General features: G+C 45.1%; 1 protein-coding gene across 7 annotated transcripts in view; it reads right to left on the reverse strand.

The window, feature by feature from the left end:
- The window catches only part of LOC125447480 (adhesion G protein-coupled receptor L1-like), a 518001-nt gene that overhangs the window by 99533 nt on the left and 393903 nt on the right, over positions 1–24565 (reverse strand). For all 7 annotated transcript variants that reach the window (XM_059639848.1, XM_059639853.1, XM_059639852.1 and 4 more), the window contains exon 6: positions 11738–12538. In XM_059639848.1, coding sequence (XP_059495831.1) covers positions 11738–12538 — 801 coding nt within the window. The remainder of the gene's footprint in view (positions 1–11737; positions 12539–24565) is intronic.

Genomic DNA, 24565 nt, shown 5'->3' on the forward strand with positions numbered 1-24565 from the left:
TCAGCCAGAAGGGAGGTTTGGCTGACTGCCCTGAGATTGCCTCCATGGGTATGGCAAGGTGGCAGATTGCGAATCCACTCCAGCTGGAATGGGGATTCAACCCTGTGCTATTGGGACCAATCTGATCCACACCATTATCCAACCAGCTGAGAAAACTACCTGCCCTGCAGTGACTGTAACGAGGTCAGCTACACTGAGCTCATACGAGTTCCCTGATTGGGGCTGTTTATCTGTTCACTCTGAGATCTGGCTCTGAGGGAGCTGGATCTGTGTCAAGGACAGTTCATACGTAAATAAAGGGGGACTTGGTGACAGGTACCAGCCTTCGTGGAGTTATTTCAGTGGCAATGAGACAAAAGTACTGAAGAAATTCACTCGCAACAGTCGTGTTTGTGTTGGGTAAGCATTTCTGGCATCATGCTTTTATTTGGGAAACTTGACTTGTTCAAACCTGCTGTCAAAGGATGGGTCCAGTATATGGAAGGAAAGCATTATTTTTTCTGGGCAAATTATATTGGAGCAGATGAAATGTTAAAAGGTTAATATTTGTTCTGCTGACATGTAAGAAATTAGGTGCTAAGCTGCACCATGGGCACCTCTGTCTCGCAGACAAACTGTGGTAATGTAATTACGCTCTGCTCTCTGTAAATGTTGAACTAAGGCTAAAAGATAAGGAACTATCTAGTCATACACATTGTTTTTGGGCAGCTGACCTTTGCTTCTACTGTTAGGTGATTAAGTCATGTACTATCACTATTGCTACGCATGTGACGATGGGGGGAGTAAAAAATTGTATCATGCGTACATGACTGACTGTGATGTAAAATCCTATATAAAGGGAGGATGGTTCCCGTATTAGCAAGCATCGCTAGACATGGCTCTGAAAGCCCTGCAAAGATTGTTAAGATCCTCCAAGCAAGGCTTGTACTTGCTTAAATAAACTGTGGCTATTCACAGAAGTTGGCGTATTGCATTTGTATCATATGCGTAGGAATCTCCTAAGTGGATTAAATAAGTGATCGCCTGCGTGATGGTAACATGAGATGGATGGGCCCACAACGTAATATTTGCCTTGATCTCTCTCATTACTCAGTTGACCCCTCATCCCCTAGAACTCTGTAGAGATGGAAACTCCGCGATAACTTACGCACTTGTACATTGATGTGCTCGTCTCAGGGAGGTTTGAGACCCTCTGGAATTCGGAGGTTAGAGTCCTCCCAACTATAAGTGTCGGGAATTCGGAGGTTAGAGTCCTCCAATACCAGAGTTCGAGTCCCTGGAACGTAATACTGAAGGTAAAGGATAACTACAGCGTCTGTCTCAACCTCCCTGTCTTAGACTGGTTGTTAAGAGGGGAGATCCCCCACACAAAGGTCAGGACTCTGAAGTGGGTGTGGAGACCAAGGACACTGGGCTAGTATATAGAGAGAAGTAAGAAGTTGAAGCGTTAAAATGTGACAAATGTTGGAAAAGTTGGGTGTTGGAACCCCTTTGCATCGGTTATGTCGGGATGACCTTGAAAATGAAGAACGGTTCAGGCATCTTGTCGGCATTCCGAAATAAGAAATTGGGAAATGAAATTTGGCCAATAGGGGGAACTTGGGATGTAGATAAATGCATAAAAGTGGATGAGGCAATTTGGAAACATAATACGGGGACACAATGGAAAACTTTAATATCCACGTGGAGAAAGACGGCTGAGGAAGTAACGAATAAATCTAAACAGGCCAGTTGGGAGAACAATGCACGTCAGAGAGGGATTAGGGTTTCCCTCATGATCACATACTCTAAGTCGTGGGAGGTGTTGAAACGGCAGTGTGAGGATTATGACGTGAGTGAGGCAGAACAGGAAAGATTGAGAAAGGAGAGACAAAATAAGGAATCAGTGTTGAAGTGTCAAGCCGGTTTATCATGTGGGAATAAAATGGAAGTACCTCATGACATGTCTGGTCGGCCAATATTGTTCCGAAATAATGACACCGTTGACCAGGATCCTCCTCCCCAAGCAATTGGCCATAACCAAATGTATGGCCCATGTAATGGACAACACAGATATCTGCAAAGGCGATGCCAGAGCTGATCAAGCTATCAAAGATGCTGTAACAGCACGCACTTCTATTGTGTCCTCTATGAACTGGCCGGCGTTAAATCGCTCACCTGCCTCGAAGACAATAGGCATACCAGACATTGTCACTGCGCAGTGTTTATATGGGGACGTCCCTGACTCAGAAAAAGAAATATGGAAGACGCATGGGTGTTTGCACTCTGCGTTAAGAGGTCTCAATCCAGTTGGACAAATCTGTATACCTGATGCTTTGTTACCAATGCTTATTGACTGTTTTCATACTGATACCCTCCTCGGCAAGGAGGGAATGAGTAATATCATGTTACGCACCTGGTGGCACCCCTGATTGGTTGAGGCGGCCCAGAAGCGTGTCAGGTCATGTCTGACATGTCAGCAAAATAATGTCAGCCAAGGAATGTGGTGCATAACAGGGAAAACACACTTGCCAGGTGGCCCATTTGAGTGTATTCGGCTTGATTTCATTGAATTACCGCATGTACATTGCTAAAAGTATTCCGTTGCATCTGCTCCCAGAATGAGGCATTCCACTCCTGCACATCTCAGATGTCCTCGTTCTTCAAGGGCCGCAATTTCCCCCCCGCAGTGGTCGGGAATGCCCTCTCCCGCATTTCCTGCAACTCATCCCTCACACCCTGCCCTTGCGATAACCACCAAAAGAGAATCCCCCTCATCCTCACATATCACTCGACCAACCTCCGGATCTAACGCATCATCCTCCGACACTTCCGCCACCTACAATCCGACCCCACCCCAAAGACACTTTTCCATCCCCACCCTTGTCTGCTTTCTGGAGGGACCACTATCTCCGTGATTCCCTTGTCCACTCCACCCTCCCCTCCAACCCCACCACACGTGGCACTTTCCCCTGCAACCGCAGGAAGTGCTACACTTGCCCCCACACCTCCTCCCTCACCCCCATCCCAGGCCCCAAGAAGACCTTCCACATCAAGCAGATGTTCTCCTGCATATTTGTCAATGTGGTATACTGCAGCCGCTGTACCCAGTGTGGTTTCCTCTACAGTGGAGAAACCAAACAGTGGCTTGGGGAGCGCTTTGCAGTACACCTACGTTCGGTTCGCAATAAACAACTGCACCTCCCAGTCACAAACCATTTCAACTCCCCTCCCATTCCTCAGATGACATGTCCTTCCTGGGCCTCCTGCAGTGCCACGATGATGCCATCCGAAGGTTGCAGGAACAGCAACTCATATTCCACTTGGAAACCCTGCAGCCCAATGGTATCAATGTGGGTTTCACAAGCTTCAAAATCTCCCCTCCCTGCACTGCATCCCAAAACCAGCCCAGCTCGCCCCCGCCTCCCTAACCTGTTCTTTCCCTCCTCCCACCTCAAGCGGCACCTCCATTTCCTACCTTCTAACCTCATCCCTTGACCTGTCCGTCCTCCCCGGACTGACCTATTCCCTCCCTACCTCCCCACTTACACTCACCTCTACAGGATCCATCCCCGCCTCTTTAAGTTGTTTGTCTCCTCCCCACCTATCTTCTCCTCTATCCATGTTCGATTTGCCTCCCCCTCTCTCCCTATTTATTTCAGAACCCTCGCCCCATCCCCCTTTTCTGATGAAGGATCTAGGTCTGAAACGTCAGCTTTTGTGCTCCTAAGATGCTGCTTGGCCTGCTGTGTTCATCCAGCTCCACACTTTGCTATAAGTATTATCTTGTTATTGTTGATGTATTTAGCAGATGGATTGAAGCCTTTCTAAGCACTAATAATATAGCCTCAACAGTGGTAGAATTACTACTGACAGAGATCATACCGAGGTTTGGATGCCTTAACAGATTAGTTCAGACAATGGCCCCCACTTTAGAGGAAAAATCAACAAAGAACGATGTGAGGTGCTGCATATCCAGCAGCAATTCCATTGTGCCTACCACCCTCAGGCGGCAGGAATAGTGGAAAGGGCGAATGGGATCCTTCAAACAAAAATAACTAAGTTAACATCTGAAACAGGCCTCAACTGGTTGAAGGCCTTGCCTTTGGCCCTGTATCATATGAGAATTACCCCACGTTCGACCACTGGACTGACAGAAATAATAATGGCCGACCCAGTGGGACCGCTTGGGATGCCGACACAGACCCACCTGCCCACGTAGACATATATATTATGGGAGAGGAAATGCAAAGATACTTTCAACAGCTAATATCTCTAAAGTTTCTTTATTCACAGGTAAAGCACGCTTGACATGGCTCTGCAAAGCCCTGCGAAGATTGTTAGGTGATCCTCCAAAAGCTTGTACTTGCTTCAATAAACTGTGGCTATTCATAGAAGTTGGCGTATTGCATTTGCATCAAATGTGCAGGAATCTCCTAAAAGGGAATACCACACTGATGAAAAGCAATGTGTAATTCTTGCGACAGCTTGTGGACCCGCAGATTTTTTTAGTTATTAGGAGTCTACCTTCCCTGAAGCAACAGATACTAAAACCTGTAAAGAGTTGAATGTTCTTGAGCTAAGGAATATTATTAGCCCAAGCCTCTTCTTATTCTGAGATGCTATTGGTTTTACTCAGCAATTTAAGAACCAGAGGAATCCTTACTAGGATCTTTGACGAGGTTAAGATGATTGGCACAAGCTAGTGATTTTGGTTTAACCCTTAATGGGATGCTGAGTGGGATTCATGATGTAACCATGCAAAAGTGCCTACTAGCTGAAGCCCAACTGGACTTCAAACAGGTATTACAATTGGCTTTATCATGGAAAATGTGGCAAGTGAAGCATATAAGTTGCAGTGTATTCCAAGAGAAGTGGACACCCTCGTCAGTCCGACTCTGATTTCCCTTCACAAATGCTGCCAGACCTGCTGAGCTTTTCCAACAACTTCTGTTTTTGTTTCCAATCAAAATAAACATCTGGTTAAATGGCCACCTGGTTCTAATGGGAGTTGATATCAGTACAAGGTCTCTTACATTTCCCACACCTCTGCCCTCACATCCCCTCCTCGCAATAAAAACAAGACAGAATTCCCCTTGTCCTCACATATCACCCCATTAACCTCCGGATTCAACACATCATTCTCCGCCATTTCCGCCACCTGCAATCTGACCCCACTACCAAAGAGATGTTTCCCTCCCCACCTTTATCTGCCTTCCAGAGGGACCGTGCTCTCTGTGGCTCCCCTCCATGTACACTCCACACTTCTCATGAGCCCTACCCCCCACCCCCCCAGCACCTTTCCCTGTAACTGCAGGAAGTGTTACACCTGCCCCTATACCCCTCCCCCCTCACCTCCACCCCAGGCACAAAAAGCCTTCCACATCAGACAGATGTTCACCTGCACATCCGCTAATGTGGTATATTGTGTCCGCTGTTCCCGATGTCGCCTCCTCTGCATCAGTGAGACCAAGCAGAGGCTCGGAGGCAAATTTGTAGAGCACCCGCGCTCGGTTCGCAACAAACAACAACGTCTTCCAGTTGCGAACCACTTCAACTTCCCCTCCCAGGACGACATGTGCATCCTGGGCCTCCTCCAGTGTCACAACAATGCCACCCGGAAACTGGAGGACCAGCACCTCATATTCTGCCTTGGGAGCCTAAAACCCACTAGTCTCAATGTGGGCTTTAGTAGTTTCAAAACCTCCCCATCCCCGGCCTCATTCCATGACTAATCCTCCCTCTCATCCCCGCCTCCCTGATCTGTCTGTCTTATGTCCCACCTATCTGCTCCTCCTACCTCACTGACCAATGCCCACCACCACCTACCTGCACTCACTGATCGCCATCTCACCTACCTTCCCCAGCCCCTGTTATCCCCGTCTCCCTGATCTGTCCGTTTTCTCTCCCCTATCTGCTCCTCCCACCTCACTGATCAATCCCCACTACTACCTGCCTGCACTCACCTATCACCATCCCACCTACCTTTGCCAGCCAAACCACCCCTCTGTCTATTTATTTCAGAGGCCCCTACCCTCCCCCATTTCTGGAGAAGGGTCCCGACCCAAAATGTCAGCTTTCCTGCTCCTCTGATGCTGCCTGGCCTGCTGTGTTCCTCCAGCTCCACACTGTTGTCTGACATTGGTACAGCCATTTCAGTGATCGCAGAATCAGTCTTCACCAAAATTCACTCTGGGCTCCAATCTTCAAGTTTGCACAAGGACTTTGCAAGACTGAGAAACTACAATGGGGAGCCTCTACAGATTAAGAGTACAATTTCAGTTCTAGTCTCTTATGAGAAGCAGCTGATTCAGTTACCACTGATTGTAATAAAAGACTCGGAATCAAGCTTAATGGGGCGAAATTTGTTGAGAAAGATTCACCTAGATTGGCTCATCATTTTTTGATTAGAAAATAACTGTTTTAGTGAGGTCCTAATTAAATAACTGTAAGTTTTTCAGGAAGGTCTAGGGACTATCAAGGGGGCCGAGGCTACTTCGCATGTTGACCAGGAATCAATTCCACAATTCTGCAAGGCCAGTCTAGTGCCATTTGCATTATGGGCAAAAGTAGAGGCAGAAATCAGGAGGCAGCAAAGTGGAAGAATCATCAAACCAGTCTAGTATGTGGAACAGGCAGCACTGGTCGTATCGACTATGAATCCCAATGGGTTGGCTCGGCTTTGTGAGGATTTTAAATGGTAAACTGGTTCTCGCAGCTGGACAAATAGCCTACTCCTTGCATTGAGGATTTACACGCAAAGCTGGCAGGCAGGCTGCTCTTCACGAAGCTGGACATGAGCCATTTGTATTTGTAATTGTGGTTAGATCATGATTCCCAGAAGTATGTTCCAATTAATTACCTATAAATGAGACTTCCATTTGAGATATCGTCAATCTGTACAATTTTTCAGTGGACAATGGAGAATATTTTACAAGGTCTACCCTAGGTTGCCATTTATCTGGATGATGTGCTAATAACAGGGAACACCAATAAGGAGCATATAGAAAACTTGAACACAGACCCTACATGGAAATGCCTTTGAGGGAACATGTATATGTTCCAGGTACCCCACATGACCTACTTGGGATACAGAGTCGGTAAGACCAGGTTATACCTGTTGGAAGATAAAGTGAGGGCGAATAAAGGTGTTCCAACTCCTATGTCTGTACTGGATCTTAGGGCTTTTCTTAGGCTGGTGGACTATTATGGATAGTTCATGCGTAACCTCCATCCGAGCACCTTTGCATTAAGTCTTAAGAAAGGGTCATCTTGAAAATGGTCACATAACCAATCAATAGCCTTCAGGGAAGTGAAGAAACAGCTATTATCCTCTGAGGTGTTGGCACACTATGATCTCAAGCAAGATTTGGTATTGACATGCAATGCCTCCTTGTACAGAACTGGGGTAGTACGAGCTCATAGGTAGCCCAAAAGCACATGCATCCAGGCTAATGCAGAACATACATATGCCCAGATAGAGATGGAAGGTTTGGCGGGCATACTTGTAGTCCACCAATACCTTTATGGACGTAAGTTTGTAATAATAATGCACCACAAACCCCTAGTAGATCTACTTAAAGAAAACAAGACAGTGCTGTCCATAGCTTCAAGCTGAATTCAGTGGCTGGCTCCAGTACTAACAGCGTATAATTAGAAGTTGGAACACTGTCTGGGAGGTCAGGTATCAAATGCAGATGCTTTAAGCCACCTCCTGCTGGCAGATACACCACTGGAATAGTCTGTGATGGTTTTATATTTTCTGCACACACTTCCAGTCACAGCTGACAATATCGTACTTTGGATACACAAGATCTGGTCCAGGCAAAACTAAAACAGCTGGTGGTGATGGAGAAACAAAACGGCTGTAACAAGCAGAATTGAAACGTTTCCAGATCCAGAGAGACCAGATCACTGTAGAGGATGGTATATTATTATGGGGAGCAAGAGTGATTGTCCTGAGCAAAGGTCACCGCCAGGTACTGACTGAACTCCACCAGGGTGATCCAGGGGTTTCCAATATGAAGATGTTGGTGAGACGTTATGCCTAGTGGCCAGGACTGAATACAGACATAGCTGCATTGGTGGGACAGTGCCCAGAGTAGCAACAAGGACAAACATTCCTACAAAAAGCTCTCCCATATGGGAATGGTCAGCTAAACTCTGGACTTGGTTGCACATTGAGTATGCAGGTGCTTTCATGGCCTCGATGTTCTAAGTCATTGTGAATGCTCAATCAAAATGGCTTGAAATGCATATAGCTCATTTGTCAAACACAGGGATGACTACGGAAAAAGTGCCTTGTTTTTTGCAATACATGGATTCCCTGTTACAGATAACAGGCCATTATTTACCAGCAAGGAATGTGAGTATTTCCAAAAGTTGAATGGTATTCGTCATGTAAGGACAGCTCCATACCACCCATCATCCAAAGATCTGGCAGAAACAGCAGTCCAAACTTTAAAGGCAGGCTTAAAGAAGCAGCCTACAGCTTCACCAGATACCTAACTGTCCTGGTTCCTGTCTGATTATAGGGCCACCACTCATGCAACCACGGGGATAGCTCCAGCAGAGTTCCTAATGGGGAGAACAATCTGCACCAGGCTAGATCTGATCTTCCTGTACCCCGGGGAGTGGTGGTGAATTGGCATAAGGAACAGCAATGCCAGATAAAAGACTCCATTAAGTGAGAGAGATAGTTTACGTAAGTGATGAAGATTTGCACCAAAACCATGGAAATGGTCTTGTATAGGTAAGAGACACAGTTGATGTGAGGTCAGGTCCAGTGATATATAAAGTTCAAGTAGGTGCAATGGTCCTGAACAAAGTGTATGGACCATATAAAAGCTGCAAACATGTAAATGGTGCCGGAGCAAAATGTGCCTCCCTCCTAGGCTGCAGTTCCGACTGTTACGGAACCCATGGTTCTCCCCCTCCGTCAAGCGTTGAGAATACATCAGAATCTGAAATGGACACTGTGCATGTCACCACCTTAATGCCTTTGCCACGTGAAGAGGAGCATGAATTTCTTCCAAGGTGCTTTGGGTGTAAGAGGCGAGCTACTGTGCATCAGACACCGCCCATATCACAGGCAGATTCACAGGAAACTTACCCGAAGCTAAAGTGTGCCAGGAAGAGCTATAGTTTGTGTCTCAAGCTCAGTGTGGGAGGGAATATAGTGATTGTAACAAGGTCAGCCAGGTGAACTTCATAGAACAGTTCCCTGAATGGGGCTGTTCAACTGGTCCAATCAGGGAGTCCTTGCTGACAAATTTAAACAGGAGGGTCACAGGTTCAATTCACTCTGAGACAGGTGGATCAGTGTCATGGATTCTCCATGTGTAAATAAAGAGTGACTTGGTGATGGGAAACTGGCCTCTGTGGAGTTATTTCATATCCCAAAAAATCCACGATCCTGTGACAACATGTGTTTTTGATTAAATTAGATTCCCTACAGTGTGGAAACAGGCCCTTTGGCCCAACAAGTCCACAGCACTTTTTGAAGCATCCCACCCAGACCCATCCCCCTATAACCCACACACTCCTGAACACTACGGGCAATTTAGCATGGCCAATCCACCTAGCCTGCACATCTTTGGACTGTGGGAGGAAACCGGAATACCGGAGGACGCCACACAGACACTGGGAGAACATGCAAACTCCACACCGACAGTTGCCCGAAGCTGGAATCGAACCCAGGTCCCTGGCACTGTGAGGCTATAGTGCTAATCACTGAGCCACCGTACCACCGTTTTGTGACGTACCATGGAAAATAATGGGTGAAGCTTCAATGTTCTTACTGTTAAATGGCTGACCATAAATCTCTCCTGCTGTGAACACTTCGGAATCAGAGGACAATAACAGTATGGAACGAGGCCATTCGGGCCATTGCATCTACACCTGCTGGCTGAATAGGCATTATGGTTTTGTGCCTTTTGCCTGCGTTTTCCTTTGCAAACTGAATGATTATATCAATGGAAACAATGTTCTCTTGATAGCCTCAACTGAAGCGGCCTCCACCACATTTTTAGGCAATGCATTCCATAATCTAACCATCACTGAGCGACAAAGTTTTTGCTTTTGTTTTGTAAATCTATGCCCTCACATTTTTAGTGTTTCAACAAGGAGAAACTATTTCTCTCTACCCACTGTATTCAGATCACTCACGATTTTGAAATCTTGTTAGCCTCCTGTGTTCAATGAAAACAGTGACAACTTCTCCAATCTGTCCTCATAACTGCAAGGGCTAACTTCAGGAATCGTTTTTTATAAATCGCTTCTGCAGTCTCTCCAATACATTTCCATCTTTCCCATAACATAGTGCCCAAAACTGTACACAATACTCCAGCTGAGGTCTGTAAGAAGTGTCTTATACAATTTCAGCTCCTCCCCTTTGCTCCTATTTGCCTGTGTTTAACTCCCAGGACGCTATAGGTTTTATTACTTACTGCCTCCGCCTTTCCAACCAGCTTGAATGATCTGAGCACATAAACACCCAGGTCCTTCTGCTCCTGTTTAATTGTAGCCCTATTGTTTGTATATGACCTTCCCACCGAGATGCATCATTTCACTCTACTCCAAATTCCATCATCCACCTAACTGCCCATTCCAACAACTTACCTCTGTTCTTTTTAAGTTCAGCAATGTCCACTGAACAATACATTTCTTCACATACACAGAGCAGATGAACGATCTCTCCTCAGTACAAATTCAAAGGTGTACATCAAATCTTTGTTATCCACAGCAGATAGGGCACAGAATTCCTACAGCTAACAATGTTCTTACATCCCACACATGTGATCAGACCAGACAAGCCCATGTGGGAAAACAAGACGGTTCTGGGATCAACCTTGCAAGCAAAAAGATCAGTGGATAGCAAATCACATATAGTGAAGAGTGTGTAATGAGCCTGGAAGGATTTACAAGTTGATACCCATTCGATGTACCTGTTATGATGTACCTCCCTCCACCAAGTTGAAGTGGAGTCAAACCCAGAGATTTTGTTTCAGTGGTAAGTCAATGACCCACTGCATAACAAGGTACACATCAGGAGTGTGACGGAATACCCCCCACCTCCCTGGATGGGCGCAGCTCCAAGGACACTCATGAAGTTCAATTCCTTCTTGGGCAAAGCAACCCATTTAGTTTGCTCCATATCCACAACTTTCATTCTCTTCACTTCTGATGCTCATTGACAACAGTGTGTACCATCTACAAGATGGGCTACTGTAAAATCACTGAATCTTGTTCAACAGCACCTTCTAAACACATAACTACTGCCATCTAAAAGGACACGGGCAGCAGATACATGGGAGCACCACCTCTTGCAAGTTCCCCTCCAAGCCACGGATGATGCTGACTTGGAAATATATCGTTGTTCCTTCACTGTCACTGGGTCAAAATCCTGGAATTCCCTCCCAAACAGCACTGTGGGTCAACCTACAGCACATGGACTGCAGCGGTCCAAGAAGACAGCTCACCACCACATTCTTAAGAGCAACAAGGGAGGGACAATAATTGCTAACCCAGCCAATGACACCACACCCTGTGTCCAAATAAAACAAAAAGACTTCCATATGTTTGAAATAATACTGGCTTGAAAAAAAAGATAATAATTTGGGGCAAATTTTAAAATCTGCAGCACATCAAGTGTAAAGTATTGACTTATTTTATACCAAATTCCCTAACCTGACTTGCTCGATACAGACTAACACTCCCAAGAGGTGACAAAGTTTGAAGATGGAGGAATAGTTCCTACCTGCGGTTGGGTCAGGGGGTCCAAACTCTAGTGAGTACCTCAGCACGAAATGGTTGTTCCAGACATAGAGCTGGTTGTCCCGGGGGTTGTAGTCCACTGATGAGACATACTGGTAGGGGTTGGGGAAGGCGATGGAGACCGGTTCCTCCCGGTTGAGGTTGGTGTTGAAGGCAAAATCGATGGTATTACCGATGACCTCGCTGTCGTCTTCCTTGGACACCGAGCGCACGGCATACAGTACCCCGCAGACCATGAAGGCATTGGAGGCTGACCGCTTATCGTACACCGTCTCCCAGGTGCCCTCGAAGCGCAGTGTGTAGGGGTTGAGCTGACTCACTACCAGCTTGCCGTTGTTCTGCTCAGTAGCATAGATGGCCCACAGCCCGTTCTCGTCAACGGCCAGGTCGATGTCAGTCTTGCCCCCCCAGCGATAGGGTGAAGTGTCGTGGTAATTGGCGCCACCGATAATGGCCTCGCCGCTCTTGATGCGGGTCCGCAGGTCAAACTTGACTACGTTCCGTGTCCTTTCCTTGTTATAGAATACAGCACCGTCATACACCACAAAGCCTGTGCCGTCCACTCGGTGCGGCAGGCGGTACGAGGTGGTGGGCCGTCCAGCCGTGTAGTCCCCCCACGAACCGTACTCGGTCAGTGTGTCGGTGCGGTATGGGATCCACGGCATATAGTATATACGGTCACCGGCCTGAAGAGGATCCTTGCACCAGGCCCCTGCCTCATGCTCTGACTCAAACACATTGGTTGGCTCGAAGACTTTCCGCAATGTCCCAGGGCAGACGAATACTATGGAGCAAGTAGGATAGAGACACAAACTGATCACTTTTATTCCTAATAATGCACATAATCACACAAACAAAAATGTGTCACATCATATCAAACAGTTGGGCATGATTCGGTACTTGATTCATGGACAGACCCAGTCTGCTATGAACTAATGCTTGCAATCCAGTCATGAGCTGGTATTCTGACCATCGTTCACTCACAAGAGTTCGCGAAATAGATCCATCGCTTTCACTGCCTGGCCATCAGCCCATAATGCTTCCATGTCTCAGCAAGGTCAGTGCCAGCCCAGGGTCTAACCCCAGCCATTCAGAATCAACCTGTTGATTGGCACCATTTCCCAGGCCAAAGCTCCACTCTCGCCATCCCTAGAGACTCCAGCGGATAATAAACACACTGAGGACTTTTGGTGATAACTGCAGGGAATGGTGCAAAATGGGGGCAACTGAAGAGGTCACCTGCCGGGTTTCTTAACCAGTTAACATTGTTCCATCAGTTGACCCACCTTGCTGTTAAAAACTGATGGTAGGGAAATATTGTATCTTTCATGGCGGTTAGTTCAACATCAAACATCTTAGACCACAGCCTGAGATGCAATGCCCCCTGGCACGTGGTAGTGCCAGGATACAGGTACCAGGAGCAACAATGGTTGGCAGCCCACTTTATCTTGAGTTTCCTGACAACTGCTAAGAGTTCTGATTAAAGCAAAAATATTACAGATACTGGAAATCTGAAACAGACGCAGAGAATGCTGGAGAAACTCAGCCTGTCTGGCAGCATCTGTGGAGAGAGAGAGAAACCATGTTAACTTTTTGAGTCCTGTAACCCTTCTTCGGTTGAGGAAAAGTCATATTGGACTCAAAACGTTGAATTGACTTAGATACTCCAACTGGCTTCAGTGTCCTGGATTAATAGGGAGACAAGATCAACCAAAAGGTTTCCAATCCGGATTGGCCTCTGGTAATTCCAGATCAAGTGCATAATTGTGGGAATGATGAAACTGCAGGGGGCAGTGTTACGAGCCAGCAAAGGGGGTCAACCTTAATGACGTGGCAGTAGTCTCCCTCCCAGCTTCAAGTGTTGGAACGACCATTTCAATTCTGACACCCACACACGACTGTAATTCCCAGTGGCATGAAAAACATTAGCTTGGTTAATGGAACTTGTTGAGGGTGGGTGAACATACTCCCAAGTTTAGAGGGTGTGAACGTGACTGAGAGATGGTGACAGAGACAACAAGATGGACTGATGGAGAGATTTTGTGATGTGGTAACAGAAGCAGATTAATTAAAAACCATGAATGAACTTGCAAAATGGATGTAAAATTTGCAAATGAATTTTAATGTAGAAATGCTTGCTGCATGAGATTAGGTTAGACGATAAAAGGGGGTCATGAATTCCTTGGAAAAAAGAAGTTGAAATGGTGAAATGGAGTCAAGGGATCTGGAGCTACAGATACACGAGCTGCTAAAAATATCGACACAAATTAACAGCACCATGAGAAAAACAAACCAAGCATTAGGGTTCATTTGTCAATCAAATTGGAAAAAGAAAGGATATGTTAAATTTTGCTGACAAGACAGGCATGTCGGCAAAGCTTTCCATCTCATGTTCATAGGACCAAATGCAACAATGTCAAATTTAAAACAATCATACCAATTTATACTTCAGTATAAGAGGGGGTAACGATTGGATGGCTAGTCGGTGCAGTAATGATCATCATGGTAAAGTTTCACCATTCAGAGTTGACCTGCCAACCAATTGGCACAACGCCACCCCCCCGCACTTTCCTTTCTCCAGTGGTAGAAATTATTGTTATCATTTGATATTTGACATGGGAAACAATGGCCTCGTGGCATTATCACCAGAGCGTTCATGCAGAGACCCAGGTAATAGAACATAGAAATTACAGCACAGTACAGGCCCTTCGGCCCTCGATGTTGTGCCGACCTGTCATACCGATCTCAAGACCATCTAACCTACACTATTCCATGTACGTCCATATGCTTATCCAATGACGACTTAAATGTACCTAAAGTTGGCAAATCTACTACCGTTGCAGGCAAAGCATTCCATTCCCTTACTACTCTCTGAGTAAAGAAACTACTTCTGACATCTGTCCTATATCTTTCACCCCTCAGTTTAAAGCTATGCCCGCTCATGCTCGCCGTCACCATCCTAGGAAAAAGGCTCTCCCTATCCACCCTAACTAACCCTCTGATTATCTTATATGTTTCAATTAAGTCACCTCTCAACCTTCTTCTCTCTAATGAAAACAGCCTCAAGTCCCTCAGCCTTTCCTCGTAAGACCTTCCCTCCATACCAGGCAACATCCTAGTAAATCTCCTCTGCACCCTTTCCAAAGCTTCCACATCCTTCTTATAATGCGGTGACCAGAACTATACGCAATACTCCAAGTGCGGCCGCACCAGAGTTTTGTACAGCTTCACCATAACCTCTTGGATCCAGTGCTCGATCCCTCTATTAATAAAAGCTAAAACACTGTATGCGTTCTTAACAGCCCTGTCAACCTGGGTGGCAACTTTCAAGGACCTGTGCACATGGACACTGAGATCTCTCTGCTCATCTACACTACCAAGAATCTTACCATTAGTCCAGTACTTTGCCTTCTGGTTACTCCTACCAACGTGCATCACCTCACACTTGTCCACGTTAAACTCCATTTGCCACCTCTCAGCTCAGCTCTGCAGCTTATCTATGTTTCTCTGCAATCTATAGCATCCTTCGTCACTATCCACAACTCCACTGACCTTAGTGTCGTCTGCAAATTTACTAACCCATCCTTCTACGCCCTTGTACAGGTCATTTATAAAAATGACAAACAGCAGTAGACCCAACACCGACCCTTGCAGGACACCACTAGTAACTGGTTCTGGAGATCTGGGTTCTAGTCTGACCATGGCATATAGTGGAATTTGAATTCCATAAAAAAAATCTGGTATTACGGATCTAATGATGACCCATGAAACCATTGTTGATTTAAAAGAAAACATCTCACTCTTTATGGAAGCAAATCTGCTGTCCTTACTTTGACAGGCCTACATGTGACTCCTGACCGACAGCAATGGGAATGATTCATAACTGCCCTCTGGGCAATAAATACTGGCCTAGCCAGTAATGCCTACATTCCATGAGCGAGTACAAAAGTTCATATATCTGTCCTATGAGCGTAGGATGAAAAATTTCAGCCAACGTGCCTCTCTTTCGTGTGATATTTAAGATGTGTTAAGCTTAGTCAGAACACACTGGTGATTACCATATTATAAAGGATTGGAGAGAAAGACTGACTGGAATAATGCCAAAGCTGAGGGATTTTGACTATCAGGTTTGTTTGTGGATAGAAGGGCTAACCTGATGATGGTCTTTAAGCAAGGGGAGAGGCCAGATGGTTGAAAAGAAAATGTTTCCACAGGTCAGTAAGCCAGGAACTGGGATGGCAGAGGTGAAGTGATGCTGCAATAAATACAATAAAGACAGTGATAAAACCAATCAGGAGTTCCGCAGAAAGCTTTTTGATTACTGGTTATTAAATGAAATGTGTTCATAGGTGATCGTTGAGATCACTAACATCAATGCACATGAAGAAAGGTTAAAGGTACATGTGATAGGGAATGGGAAAGAGGAATGTGGCAGTAGAGTGAGGCGAAATACGGCAGGAGGACGCTAGACTTGAGCTTAAGGGCCAGCATAGAGTTGTTGGGCAGAATGACTTGCTTCTGAAGTATTTTAATACTCCCAAACAAGGAGAGAAAGACACAAAATCTCAGAGAATATCTGACTATATCATTGTGTCTCGAAATGAAATGCCAAATAACTCTCATTAATATCAATGCCATAGAAAGGCAGTACTGTGCAGTTTACTAAACAAATTACAAGCTACACCTTTTACATTCAATCATCTAAATTCCAACGATGATCTTTGCCTGCCAGGCAGGTATGAGGGGTACCCAGGTTGTGTAATTTTGACAAAAGCAAGTCGGTGCAAAAGTAAACAACCACAGAGAGATGGTCAGGCAGTGAGGGTCCAAGAGTGAGTGAGTGGGAGTGAGGGTCAGTGTGAGGGACTGAGAATCAGCATCAGTGAGGGTCAGTGTGAGGGACTGAGAATCAGCGTCAGTGAGGATCAGTGTGAGTGAGTGAGGGTCAGTATGAGTGAGGGTCAGTGTGAGGGAGTGAGGGTCAGTATGAGTGAGGGTCAGTGTGAGGGACTGAGAATCAGCGTCAGTGAGGATCAGTGTGAGTCAGTGAGGGTCAGTATGAGTGAGGGTCAGTGTGAGGGAGTGAGGGTCAGTATGAGTGAGGGTCAGTGTGAGGGACTGAGGGTCAGCGTCAGTGAGGATCAATGTGAGTGAGTGAGGGTCAGTATGAGTGAGGGTCAGTGTGAGGGAGTGAGGATCAGTGTGAATGAGGGTCAGTGTGAGGGAGTGAGGGTCAGTATGAGTGAGGGTCAGTGTGAGGGAGTGAGGGTCAGTATGAGTGAGGGTCAGTGTGAGGGAGTGAGGATCAGTGTGAACGAGTTAGGGTCAGTACGAGGGAGGATCAGTGTGAGAGAGTGAGGTCAGTATGAGTGAGGGTCAGTGTGAGGGAGTGAGGGTCAGTATGAGTGAAGGTCAGTGTGAGGGAGTGAGGATCAGTGTGAACGAGTGAGGGTCAGGTGAGGGAGGATCAGTGTGAGAGAGTGAGGGTCAGGTGAGGGAGTGAGGGTCAGTATGAGTGAGGGTCAGTGTGAGTGAGTGAGGGTCAGTATGAGTGAGGGTCAGTGTGAGGGAGTGAGGGTCAGTATGAGTGAAGGTCAGTGTGAGGGAGTGAGGATCAGTGTGAACGAGTGAGGGTCAGTACGAGGGAGGATCAGTGTGAGAGAGTGAGGGTCAGGTGAGGGAGTGATGGTCAGTGGGTGGCAGTGTGTTTCTGAGTGTGTACTGTGTGTGTTTGTATTGGGTTTGCAATAGGCTGAGTGTGTCCGGCAAACCTTACAAATCATGTCTGGAACCACATCGATCCAGAGTAAGGGAAGAGGGAGATTAGAGATAATGGGAACTGCAGATGCTGGAGAATCCAAGATAATAAAATGTGAGGCTGGATGAACACAGCAGGCCAAGCAGCATCTCAGGAGCACAAAAGCTGACGTTTCGGGCCTAGACCCTTCATCAGAGAGGGGGATGGGGAGAGGGAACTGGAATAAATAGGGAGAGAGGGGGAGGCGGACCGAAGATGGAGAGAAAAGAAGATAGGTGGAGAGGAGAGTATAGGTGGGGAGGTAGGGAGGGGATAGGTCAGTCCAGGGAAGACGGACAGGTCAAGGAGGTGGGATGAGGTTAGTAGGTAGATGGGGGTGCAGCTCCCCCCCTCTCCCTATTTATTCCAGTTCCCTCTCCACATCCCCCTCTCTGATGAAGGGTCTAGGCCCGAAACGTCAGCTTTTGTGCTCCTGAGATGCTGCTTGGCCTGCTGTGTTCATCCAGCCTCACATTTCATTATCTAAGAGGGAGATTATATTTGTTTACCACCAAGCTTGTTCCATGACACACCAGTGTACAAGTGCAGAGTGACATTTTTTTAATTGACAGATGTAACAACTGACTGTGCACTGTAGGATTCGACAAACACTACTGAGATGTCAATTGGTGACTTCTAATCTGTGCCCTACACACGTTTTAACTTTGCACAGCCCTTCTACCTTGAAAGTAAGAACTTGCAGTTATATAGTACCTTTCACAAACACCATTCCCTCTAAACTGAACAGTTGCACAGTTCCTTTGCAAGTCAAATGTGCTGCTGTGCAAAAGAAGATTTAATGGGGCTGTGCACTTAAACAAATCATTGTATACTCCAAAGGAAATTAGGTGGTATGTTGTTAGCAAAGACATAATATTAAAAAGGATAGTCCGTTAATTAAATTTGACGTGTAGTCACTGTTGTAACATAACTGATTTGGGCACAGCAAACCCCCATAACCAGCAATATAATACTGACCAGATTGTCTACTTTCTGTGATGGATAGATATTGGCTATCATGTTGCTGTTAACTTGCCCATGTTGCTTTGGCATCTTTCATGTCCGGCAGACAGGGCATCAGTTTCAATTTCACACAAAGATTGTGACAATACAACACTCCTTCATGACTGCACTGAACTCTGGATATCGTGCTCAGATTTGCAGAGTGGAATTTGGATACACAATCTTGTGACGTAAAGGCAAGAATGCAACCCATTGAGTTACAAATGACACCAAGATCTCACACCATTTGAACAGCAGAGATTGACATTTTTCTGTTCATCATTGTAACTGGTGCATTAGGCAAAGGTTTGTATCCTAACCAGACATGAGTGCATCTACTAATGTGAACCTGACACGAAACCAGTGTGTGCTGTGATAGAAACCCAATTAGTTCAGGAGCAGAATGTTGTTTTAGGAAGAGGGAGAGACCATTAAACACATCCAGTGCTGTTTCTGGGTTGACTGATCACACTTATCTTTCCTCTCACTGTACTCATCAACTCCTGTTTCCAGAAACATATCCCATTATCTGTTCTGAAGCCATATTGGACGTGAAATGTTAATTCTGATATTCTCTCCACAGATGCAGCCAGAACTGCTGATTTTCTCCAGCATATTTCTGCATATTTTCTCCACTATTCATTCCTTGTAATTCCCAGATAGTCTATTCCAGAACTGTAATCCTTTGTTCTTTGTAACCTGCATTTGAGACTTCACTCAACCACTTTCACTCATTAACCTGGGACTATTTGCCCAAGTGCAAACTTGTGGCACACTTCATTTTCCGTGGAGGTATTCATGGGCCCTGGGACACAAAATTAAGCTTCACAACTTCAGAGCATGACCTCTGTCTTTTATTTCTCCTACAGTCGGCATCAACCCCCGTCCTCCCTGGCCATATTTTGCTGACTTTGTTTTTAACAGAGAAGACCCGTTATCTCCTTTTCACATCTTCATTACATCCATTTTACACATCTATCTCTATTTACACCATTTTACATTTCTAACTCTCCTTTACCACCATTAGCACTCTCTAGGCACCCTCACCATCTGTCTCACTGTCTCCTCTTCCTCTGTCAACAGTGTTAAAAACAGGATCTTTCGAACCCTTTCAGTTCCATAGAAGAGTCATACTGGGTCTCAAAAACATTGACTGTGTTCTCCCTGAATAGATGCTGCCAGGCCTGCTTAGCTTCCCCAGCATTTTCTCTTTTATGCCTGTATCAATGTTTGTTGAATCCCTTTAATTTGGGTCAAGTTTCACCTCATCTCAGTTTAACCTTTCACCATAACTTCAATTGCTGATTCTTGTAACCATCTCAGTCACTTGTTTTTGGGGCCATAATATTTTTACTACAATGAGAAAATTGGCACTGTGCACAGTACCATAGGATTCCAAAACAACACGTCACATAGCAACGATACAACCTCTTCTAGATTTCATTTTCAGGATTTATCTGCAGTTAGGAAGGCAAATTATTGCAGGGAAATTGGAGTACAGGATAGGGAAGTCTTCTTACAATTGTACAGGGTTTTGCAGAGATCCCAACTGGAATATTATGTGCAGTTTTGATCTTCACATGTCAGGAAGGATGTATTTGCAATTGAGAAGGTTCTTGATTGATTCCTGGGTTGAGGGGACTTTTGCCCTCCAACAAAAAGCAAAGTAAATTGGGTCAATATTTGTTGGTGTTTAGAAGAATGACAGACAATCATACTGAAACATTCAACATTCTTGGAGCTTGGACAGGTTAATCAGGATAAAGGCCGATCATTTCAGGTTTGGGTGGAAGAGAAATGTCTTGATTCAAATGATTGGGAATCTTTGGAATTCTCTACGCAAGGTGGATTTTTGGTCTATTGGGAAATCAAAGGATATGGAGAGAGGTGAGAAAGTAGAACTGAAGACTAAAATCAGCCATAATGTACTGAACGGGGCAACAGGCTTGATGGACTAAATAGTTTACTCATGCTCTGATTTATGTTCTTGTATTTGTGCATTCATTTCCCCATCCTAGTTTTCCTCACTTTAACCTGTTGGAATTACTCAGTCATAGGACAGTTAAAGTATCAGCCAACACTGGCCAAGAAATGGTAGGTCTGAACGAGCCATTTAATTCAAAGGCAGTTAGAGATATGCAACAAATGCTGGTCTTGCTCGTGACACTCACATCCCCATGAAAAAATAAGATAACCTTCATGTTCCTGCTGAAGCATACTAAATTCTATCGAAACTACACTTTACCACTTATTCTGTGGCTTCCACCTCTTCTGCCAGCAATTACAGAGTGAATCCTTTTATTTGTGAGAGTCAATGGGCGTACATATAAACACAACAAAATCTTTATTAGAAAATATAAGGGCAAAGTTACCATAGTTCAACCAGACCACAGAGCTGCTTTTTCATTGGAGAGAGACGACCGGTGGTGGTTTAACTGGAGGGTCACTGTACCTCAAACAAGGGGAGAGACTGAGAAGCAAAGTGTCTCATGGTGACCTCAGCCAGCGTGGGAAGTGAACACACACTGTTGGTATTACTCTGTATTGTAGAGCAGCCATCCAACCAAATGAGCTAACGGACGCCCATGCCAACACTTCAGGAAAAGGTCACTCAGCTGATTCCTGCAATGAATGTATTGTCTTGAGGAAATTTTGGTCCTGTATCTATTGGAGTTAAGAATGAGAGGTGATTTTATTGAATATATCGAAATTGATACCTTTATTGAAAGATAAGATATTGAAAGATGTCCTGAGGGGACATGGCAGGTTTTTTTTCCCTTGTGGTGAATCTGGGGCTATGGGAACACAGTCTAAAAGTAAAAGGATTTCCCAGTGAATAGACGGTCTTTACTTATCTCCCAGAGGCTCACTTGTCTATACACTTCTTTTAAAATTCATTCACAGGATATGTGTGTCACTAGCTAGACCAGCATTTATTGCCCAGAGGGCAGTTAACAGTACAACCACATTTTTGAAAGTCTAGAGTAACACACAAGCCAGACTAGTTGAGGACAGCAGAATTCTTTTCCAAAAGGACATTAATGAACCAGATTTCCTGACAATCAACAATGTTTTCATGGTTATCATTAGACTCTTAATTCCAGATTTTTTATTTGAATCCAAGTTTCAACAATTGCCATTTGAACCTATATCCCCAGATCATTACCAGGGTCACTGGATTAATATTGCATCAGAGATAATGGGAACTGCAGATGCTGGAGAATCTGAGATAACGAAGTGTGCAGCTGGATGAACACAGCAGACCAAGCAGCATCAGAGGAGCACAAAAGCTGACGTTTTGGGCCTAGGCCCTTCATTAGAAAAGCATTTTCCGATGAAGGGTCTAGGCATGAAACGTCAGCTTGGTCTGCTGTGCTCATCCAGCTCCACACTTTGTTATCACTGGATTAATAGTCTACCAATAATACCACGAGGCCACTGCCTCCTTTCTCTTGACCACAGAGCAGCAGAGGCTTGATCTTTGAATATTAAGCCAAGTTACGTGCATTTTTGATTGACCAGAGTTAAATGGAATGAAGGGACTAAAAGGCAAGTAGAGCTGAGGCCACAATCAGGTTGGTCCTGATCTTATCAGTGGGACAGATGTGAGGGGCCAAATGGCCTACTGTTGCTCTTAGTTCATATGTTTGGAGGGTACTGCATGTAATTTTCAGCCCAGGCACATATTCTGTTAATGGGATCAGAAACAATAATGGATGATCTCCTTCAGAGGGTAAGGAATGTTGGAGAAGGTGCCATTAGAATGGGATAATTAAGTTTGACTGCTGCCTGAACCTTCTCTCTTGCTCTTGATGGCATTGTCATCCTCAGGAAGGGAACGACTTGCATTTATACAGCACCCTTCACAACTTCAAGGCACCCTAAAAGCACTCTTTGGCCAACTGTTTGAAGCAAGATGTTCAAAAACCAATTTGCCATTAGGAAACAATACTGGGTCAGGGACAAACATTGGCTGAGGCACCGGAAGAACTCCCATGCTCTCTCTGGCACAGTGTCATGGAATCTTTTACATCCATCCACGAGCAAAGAGGGGTCAGATTAATGTCACATCTGTAAGACCGCACCATTGACAGTGTAGACCTGCCTCACAACCGTGCTGGTGGCCCAGATGCATTTCTACTTAAATCCCAAGAGTAGGCTTGAACCCACTCACCTCTGATTCCAGAAGTGAGTGACAGCTGCTACTGATTCATAATAAAATGACAAGCCAAGAATCCACAGGTGCTGCATTTCTGAGCCATCTTTTAGTTCCTCTTTAGATTCCAAAGCAGGCAAATGAAGCCTGATTATACCAACACTGACACATTTTATTTGGAAGCTTTTCGATCCATCATTTCCTTTTCATTCTAGATAACAATTAAACAATTATAGCTTAATACCACAGAATTTCCACAAGAACTCCTTTCAAACCTGAAGAGAACTGAGGAGGAGGAAACTATCAGCGCAAAGCACACTCTGAGTACAATTATTCCAGGGGAATAGACTCTGAACACAAATACCCCATGGAACACACTTTTAATCTAAGTATCCTGGGGAACAGACACTGAACACAAGTATCCCCATGGAACAAACTTTGAATGTAAGTATCTCAGGGGAACACAGTCAGAGCTTGAACATCTTGGGCGAGCACACTCAAAACAACAATTTGCGTTCGTATAGACCTTAATGCAGAAAAATGTAAGCAAGTAACCAGGAGTGTTCCCTTGTTATAGGCTCCATCCCTTCAACAATAACATTTGAACATCAGATGAGCTTTTGATCCCATACGCACTAATCACTAAGACTGCTTATTTCCACCTCTGTAAAGTCGCCCAGCTAGACTCATGTCGCAGCTGATCAGCTGCTGAAATCCTCATCCCATCTTTTGTTGCGCCTGAACACAGACATCTCCTGTCTACCCATTACCCTTACGTTCACTGACCTGATCTGGCTTCCTCTCAATGTCTTGATTTGAAAAATTCTCAGCCTTGTTTTCAAATTCCTCCATAGCCTCATCCCCATCCCTCCCAATCTATGAAATCTCCTTCATGGTCCACAGTTAAAAGTATTGGAGATAATATGGTTATCCTCTGCATCTCTCCTAATTATAATTGAGCCATATTTTATTGTTGAGAGTTACTTTGGTCTTAAACTCGGGAATTTTCTTTCTCACCTTCTCTATCTCAATCTCCTCCTATAAAATGTTCCTTAAAACCTCTCTCTTCGACCAAGCTCTTAGGCCATTTGGCTCCCACCCCACCCCAGGCCTCAAATGAGGCTTAGCGTCAAGCTTTGTTTTATTATATTCCTCTTAAGAATCTAAAGAACCTTTCCTTCTGTCAAAAATGCCATTTAATTTGTTTTTGAGAAAATGGCTGATGAGGAAAGATTGTCAGCAAAAGTCATTGAGAAAAGGCCCGAACATTGTTGTAAGTGTGAGAACTTGCTGTGGGAGGTGGTTGAAAGAAGGTCAGAGAAGGGTACAAGCCAAGAGTGAGAAGGAGCAAAACCTTGTTAAGCAAGTTGAGATTGAACAAGGAAATTTTTATGAACAACTGAAAAGGATAGTGCAAGTCTAGGCCTATGGAGAAATGAGTAGAGGACCTGGTTGTAGACAAATCACTTTCTACACATTCGAGGAGGAAGGAAAGTTAAAGTGAGCAGAGGATTAGAGAGGGAATGGTGGGCCATTATAATGAGAGATGGTCAAGAGTCCAGAATTGGAGGAGCGGAAATATCTAGGAGGGTTGTAGGACTGGAGGAAATTACACAAGGAGAGGCGAGCCTACACGGAAACAGAGCTGAGAATTTTAAGATTGGGCGATGCTTAACCGTGAATCAATGTAGGTCAACCAACACAGGGGTGCAGGTGGACAGGACTTGGGCATGAGTGAGGACATGGGCAGCAGAGTCTCCAATGATCTCTAGATTACAGCATGTGCTGCCCAGGAGTGCAATGTCATTGAGGAAACAAAGGCAAGTAAATGGATTTCAGCAAATGGTGTGGAAGGC

Source organism: Stegostoma tigrinum, chromosome 35 (assembly GCF_030684315.1).
Source record: "Stegostoma tigrinum isolate sSteTig4 chromosome 35, sSteTig4.hap1, whole genome shotgun sequence".
Lineage (NCBI taxonomy): Eukaryota > Metazoa > Chordata > Chondrichthyes > Orectolobiformes > Stegostomatidae > Stegostoma > Stegostoma tigrinum.